The 6,261-nt window shown below is 39.5% G+C and overlaps 3 protein-coding genes across 7 annotated transcripts in view; 2 read left to right on the forward strand and 1 right to left on the reverse strand.

The window, feature by feature from the left end:
* The first annotated feature begins 85 nt into the window (after positions 1–85).
* On the forward strand, positions 86–2,307 carry LOC111245303 (peroxisome biogenesis factor 10-like). The gene is made up of 3 exons (XM_022793482.2): positions 86–217; positions 328–750; positions 1,186–2,307. Exons 2-3 carry the CDS (start codon positions 604–606, stop codon positions 1,822–1,824), a joined length of 786 nt encoding a protein of 261 aa, XP_022649217.1. The 5' UTR covers positions 86–217; positions 328–603; the 3' UTR covers positions 1,825–2,307.
* LOC111245300 (ATP-dependent RNA helicase DDX55) overlaps positions 1,158–6,261 on the reverse strand; it is an 8,345-nt gene continuing 3,241 nt past the window's right edge. Inside the window, exons 1-3 of one of the 5 annotated variants that reach the window (XM_086980927.1) lie at positions 5,257–5,588; positions 4,376–4,471; positions 1,158–3,923 (exon numbers count right to left, since the gene is read on the reverse strand). In XM_086980927.1, coding sequence (XP_086837053.1) covers positions 2,538–3,923; positions 4,376–4,471; positions 5,257–5,259 — 1,485 coding nt within the window. In that variant the 5' untranslated portion in view covers positions 5,260–5,588 and the 3' untranslated portion in view covers positions 1,158–2,537. Of the gene's footprint in view, positions 3,924–4,136; positions 4,472–5,256; positions 5,589–6,261 lie in introns of those variants that run through there. The other 4 variants (XM_086980928.1, XM_022793474.2, XM_086980929.1 and 1 more) reach the window with 4 other exon arrangements.
* The window catches only part of LOC111245302 (ribosome assembly protein METTL17, mitochondrial), a 17,416-nt gene continuing 16,929 nt past the window's right edge, over positions 5,775–6,261 (forward strand). Inside the window, exon 1 of the mRNA XM_022793480.2 lies at positions 5,775–6,188. Coding sequence (XP_022649215.1) covers positions 5,951–6,188 — 238 coding nt within the window. The 5' untranslated portion in view covers positions 5,775–5,950. The remainder of the gene's footprint in view (positions 6,189–6,261) is intronic.

Genomic DNA, 6,261 nt, shown 5'->3' on the forward strand with positions numbered 1-6,261 from the left:
GTTCCTGCATACTATGTAATTGTTTCTGTAGCGAAATCAGTGCGAGTTGGTAGCTGCAGTCGCCGTCTTGAATGAACGCATTTTCGAATGCTCTGTCACTAGCAGAAGACAGGAAGCTATTAGCTTTTCATCACGGTAACGACAGGAAATTAACGAGTAACTTTTAGCTGCTAGCGTTGGACGCAGTGGCTATCGTGAAAGTAAAATAATTAAAAACGTAAGTTCTCGGACTCCACATGCAGCATCGCATTGTTCATAATAAATCACTGCATTGCTGTCTTAATGTAACAGTTTGTATGTTTTCTCACTGTTTTCTTTAATCTTAAGGCTTCCCTGTGCTCTTCGACATCAACACTCTGTGTACAGCTTACATACAAAAAAGCACATGCATACTACACGCGAGTTCAGCAATGTCGTTTGACGGATAGTCAACCGGAAGCAACATTTGGTATAAATTCTCAAATACCTCAGGCTCCGGACAATGCAACAATCGTGGATGCAGTGATTACCACATTCAGCCACTCACAATTTGCAAGTCGAATTCCACTATAAAACAGTTGTATAGGACTGCTTCGACCTTTGAAGCTGAATGCAGTAACAAAAATGGCACAAAAATTTGCTTGGGCTCGTCAAGCAGAGATACTCCGTTCAGACGAAAAGGACCGTCAGCATCTTGATTCCACTCGTCGGGACATTTTCGATGCGCTCATTGAGCTTATAGGACTCCGTCGTATTGTAAGACATCACCAGGTAGGTGTGCTACATTCTACTCAGGTGGTTTATAATGTAGCTATGAAATGGTTTTTATACGCATATGAAATAGCTTTCGTACTACAGCTTGCAAAAGTGCCATGATTACGTGGCTCTCTAAAACAAAAGTTCATTGATTTCGACTATGAAAAAGTTGTACACATTTATAATAAATATGGAAATCCTTGCTGACTTATATGAACATTTCTACAGAGCAACTCCTCAATCTATTCTTTGAAATCATCAGAGGATTCACGGTCGTAAAGTGTTTTTAAATCTAAATAAACCGACGTGCAAATACATAAACACATTCTTGACATGTTACAAATTTGTATATATATAATTGACCTATATATATATATATACGCCTATTAATGTAAACGTAGTTTATAAATAAAAAATCCGTATTGATCAATAGTTACTTACAAATTTCAGGTTATTACAACAGTCAACAGCCTTATCTACTATGGACTGACCACACTTCGTGAGCGACAAACGCTCGGTGAGCAGTATGTCAACATCGTTCGATGTACACCCGAAACTCAACCCAATTCATTTTTTCAAAGAGCGATACTTCTTGCTGATCACCTGCCATGGAAGCAGTTGGTGAAAACCGGCAATCCTGAACAACAACTAGTGGCTTCCATTTTTCTACAACTACATTTGATTCATTTTTATCTGTTTGGAGAATACTCGTCTATTGCGCGTCGTTTGGGTCGAAGCCGCTATGCTTTACTTCGCGGTTTTCCCGACATGCCTCAACTTCAGTGGACTTTTAAGATAATCGGAATCCTATACACTATTAAACTTCTTCGCGAGCTGTTTCAGGCTACAATATCGTTCAAATCGGTCAAGACAGAAGTAAAAGCAGCCAAAACTGAAGAAAATGATAAAGAAATTGGCGGGCTCCAGTGCGGCTTATGTAGAGACCTCACGACTGAGTGTACGGTTACTCGTTGCGGCCACATATTCTGCTGGACCTGTATCACTGAATGGGCGGTAAACAGGCCTCAATGCCCACTATGTCGCAGTACAGTCAACCCTGAACAGCTCGTACGAGTAATTAATAGATAAATTTAACCTGAGGCAACGACAATATGGATTTCTAACAAACGTATGCAACTACTAACAACAAATTTAGGTTTTCAGTTATATCTTTGCGTATAATACACTAATATACTATTATCCGCAGAAAAAAGCAGAGGGATTTTTCTAAACTAAAAAGATGCATGGTGAAAGCTATCATCTTCAATTAGCGCGTCATCTTCAATTACGTTTTAATCATTGAAGGACAGCGATTTATATTAACGAATCATGCACAAATATTGAGCTACGACTTCAATTTCCCTTCAAGCAGTTGTAAATAATAACTATTCAGGTCCTGACTTAGATTTTGCATCGTACTAAAGGCCTGGGGACAAAGTAGATATAAACTCGTAGTGGATATATGTACGTAACGCTTATGTTGTAATCAATTCCTTAATTACTTAAATAAAGGAGATTTTTCATCATATTATGTAGCAACTATAAAAAAAATAAAACAGTTTGTGGTCTTTATCTGTACTTTTTTCTTTTTGAATAAACCCCAAAAGCGCAAATATTCCAAAAAGAGGAGTATCCTAGTACGTCCGTCCTAGTAGTATCAAATTTAGGCCAATTTTTGCCTTTATTTATCCATTGGAAGAAAGCGTTCTTCAAACTGTTCCTTTGTGATTTTATGCAGCTTCTCTTTTTTATAAGCTTCTCGTCCATTATGAGTTCATCCAAATTTAGGCCAATTTTTGCCTTTATTTATCCATTGAAAGAAAGCGTTCTTCAAACTGTTCCTTTGTGATTTTATGCAGCTTCTCTTTTTTTATAAGCTTCTCGTCCATTATGAGTTCATCCAGTTCACGCTCTTCCTTCAGTTGAGCTTTCAATCTCCGCTTGGCTGAAGGATTCATGTCCGTTGAAATTATATCGGAGTTTTTCCGCTTTTTTTTATACCGCCTTTTGCTTCCGCCCCTGGCATTTTTAGCTGCTCTCTTGGCTTCCAGGTGATGACTAATTATGCCTATTGGAGGCTTAAAACCACTAAGTTTTTTTCCCTTTAATTCGGGCATATATGGAATTTTAAGCAAAGCGTACCCCATAGCCAATCTTCCAAACTCGAGTTCCTCAACTCGAAATAAAAGATTACATTCATGCTTCCGATACGATTGTATGTAGGAAACGAACGCTCTCATAGCCTCGATATAAATAGATTCATTGTCGGCTTCCAAATGACGAATGACGTCAGTTACATCTTCGACGTTCTCTGGTGCTTGCATCGGGTCAAGTTTGATTGTCTGATTCAAAGTCAGGAACTTAGTATAGCTCATTTCGTTTGGCATCAGAAATACGACTGCTGAACCCTCATTGCCCATTCGAGCAGTTCGTCCACAGCGGTGCACGAAGACAGACCCACTAAGTGGAGGGTCGTATTGCACGACCCAATCAACTTTGGGGATGTCTACTCCCCGGGCCATAACGTCTGTGCATAGAAGAACTCCGCTTTTTGTGCCCGAAAATTTAGCGAACACTTTTGAGCGATTGCTTCGGAGTTTTCCATGTAGTGCTAAGAGCATTGACAAGTCTGGAAACAAATGCTTAATTATGGTATGAAAGTACTGGACCGTTGCGCATGTGCTTAAAAATACCATGATCTTTTCAGTCCGATGTTGCTTAAGAAATGCCACAAGAACGCTTAACTTGGCTTCAGGCTCTACCTGGGTAACGAAGTTCTGCAACTGGACAGGCGTCTTCAAATTATGCTTTTCTTTTACCGAAACAGTTACTGGATTACGAAGTCCTGCACGCTTCAGGTCATCCAACTGCTTTGTTTGCGTAGCCGAGAATAGTCCAGTTCGACGTTGTTTTGGTAGTACAGCTAATATATTTCCGAGTAAAATCTCAAAGTGAAGCTCTAAAAGTCGGTCAGCCTCGTCTAGAATGAGGATCTCAAGATTTCGTGAATATCTGCACAAATTATTATTAGCATTGCGAGCGCTAAGGACATCGGCCAGCCTTCCAGGCGTCCCTACTACGACGTGCGCTCCTTTCATTTTTTCAAACTTTTCAACATCCTTCTGGATACTGTGGCCGCCGGTGATTAACTGAACACGCAGATTTGGGAACTTAAGGGATTTGAACAGCTGAAAGAAAAGATGCATGTCATGAGCAACCGAAGAATTAAATTTAAATTAAATTATAAATAAAATTGTATGAGTCAAACAAAGCTATTTAAGACAAAATACGGGACGTTGCTTCAAGTTATTTGAGCCAACCTTAATCATTGCTCAAAATATGTATATTTTTTACAAAAAAATTGTCGTCGCATGTTTAATAGCGTGTGAGCCCTAGCTTACTTTTATCGGAGACATAAGTCTAGCCGATGTATATCTGCCACATGTGGTCCTAGTACCTGATGCGTTTGTTGCGCAAGTTCTCTGGTAGGGGACACGATTAATGCAGCTAAAGGCTTAAGTTTCTCTGAGTTTCCCATAAGGATCTCGCAAATAGGAAGTACAAAAGCAAGGGTTTTCCCAGAGCCTGTAGCCGCCTCTGCCGATACGTCTTTATTACGCAGAAGCAAAGGAATACAAACTGCCTGAACGGGGGTAGGAGCAGTAAAACCCAGCGAACGAACCCGCTCCGTGGTCGCTTCCGATAGTCCCAGCTTATCCCAAGATTGCAAATCTGCCTACAATCAAAAGAGTGAACGAAGAAACCAATTATTAGCTGTTTTCCTTAGAACATAAATAGCTGCCCCTGCTATTACTTTGGGCAGTCTGGTTCAAGATTTAAGGCATACTAAAATTATGAATGAACTTTTTAATGAAAGTGCATAAAACTGACCTCTCCATAGCCTCACGGCTCCTCGAAACGTCATATTTCTTTTTTAAATTAGAGTCGCTCTTTTCTATATCTCAGTTTATGATACTTACTTTTTATGATAACAATTATGATATCCGTAATGCAGATAGTATGCGAAATTAATTATAGTTTCTTTGATTACAGTATCTTTAATGTTGACACAATAATTATGAAGACCGTATAACAAAGAATCAAGTACCTTTACCATATGATAATAATGACAATAACTGTTATTGCTACGTCAGTCGTTCGTTAATTGATGTTATACTTAATAATCTAAAAATAAATCATAAATAAAACTCGCACCTTTATACAAGATCCTACTATTTTTTTTAACGTCTACGAGAAGGATCATATGGTATGGTTGTTGCGTGCGATATTGAAATGTGTCGAAAAAGCAACAAGCGTGTGTTAAACTACTAAACAAAGAAGTCTGGTAGACATGTTTTGCGCTCTATTTGGAAAAGTCACACTCCTAATAAAAAAATCATATCAAGTGTTTCCAACAGAGAATATATTCGAATAAATGTTATATGCGGTATATAACTTGATAGGTTGATGAAACAATGATACAATCAGGTTTCTGTTTAGTTTACTTTGTCTAATTCGTACCATTTTTCTACTTATTGCCGCTATACAACATCACATATCCATCACGAATACAACATCGATCACTCATCAAATACACAATACCTGCCATCAAGCACTCACAGTTACCTGTCTAGAAAAAAACAGTACAACAAATTGTGTTCGATTTATAACAAAGAAGCTGTTATATCAACTGCTGTCGAGCACGTGCGTCGACTATCCGTCAACATGCGCAAATCCGAGCATTAATATGTGGTTTATTTTGATGTCGATTCTGGAAAGTCTGAAGGCGTGTCATGATTAGGATCTAGCTTGTTGACTACGATGCTTAGCCTAGGAAAACTTGATTTATCTACAAGTGCTCTTGATTCAGTAGTTGTTGACTACGTGAACATGACAACTGACCAACTAGGCGAAGACTTTTTATTTCTCGGAAGAGTCGGCCACCTCGAATGGTTTCGATATGGGGGTGTGCTGTGTAATCAGCTGAAGACCAATGCCAGTAGACCCAGACAGGCGAAAATAGAAACAGTTCCATCGATGTGTGTTGTCACTAGTGATCATGTTGCTGGTGGAAAAGAACACATTACCGCTGGTTTGACTACCGAAGGAAGGAAGGGAGTTTTGTGCGCGTGATTGGTTCTGTCCCGGAGCAGCAAAGCGATTCGTCAGTGTCCCAAATCATTAAACAGAACAGCGCGTTCCTAACGTTGTCAAGATGATAGCAGGTTTAGATGTGTCTCGAAGAGTTTTTCGTGGCACCAGCCGTGTATTAGGGGGTTGTCGATTGTCATCGATTAATGCAGCTGCAGTTACCGAGATCACCGCCAGCAATGTCGACGATAGGAAACCAGAAGTCTACGCGGGCATAGAACAATTTACGCGAGAACAACAGCTACTCTGCCGACGAAAGAACCCAGCGTTCGCGCTCCCCCACAACTTGCAGCATTTGATCAGTGAGTTCCTCTCGAACTTTTTATTATTATATGATTTACATTGTCACGCTTGTAGTATTGTGCATACAACATA

Source organism: Varroa destructor, unplaced genomic scaffold, assembly GCF_002443255.2.
Source record: "Varroa destructor unplaced genomic scaffold, Vdes_3.0 BEIS01000002.1, whole genome shotgun sequence".
Lineage (NCBI taxonomy): Eukaryota > Metazoa > Arthropoda > Arachnida > Mesostigmata > Varroidae > Varroa > Varroa destructor.

Excerpts from the sequence above, each read along its gene's own strand:
- LOC111245303 (XM_022793482.2), top strand. The coding sequence starts at position 604 with ATGGCACAAAAATTTGCTTGGGCTCGTCAAGCAGAGATACTCCGTTCA. Across the intron at positions 751-1,185 it reads GTATTGTAAGACATCACCAG|GTTATTACAACAGTCAACAG; the intron begins GTAGGTGTGCTA and ends TACAAATTTCAG.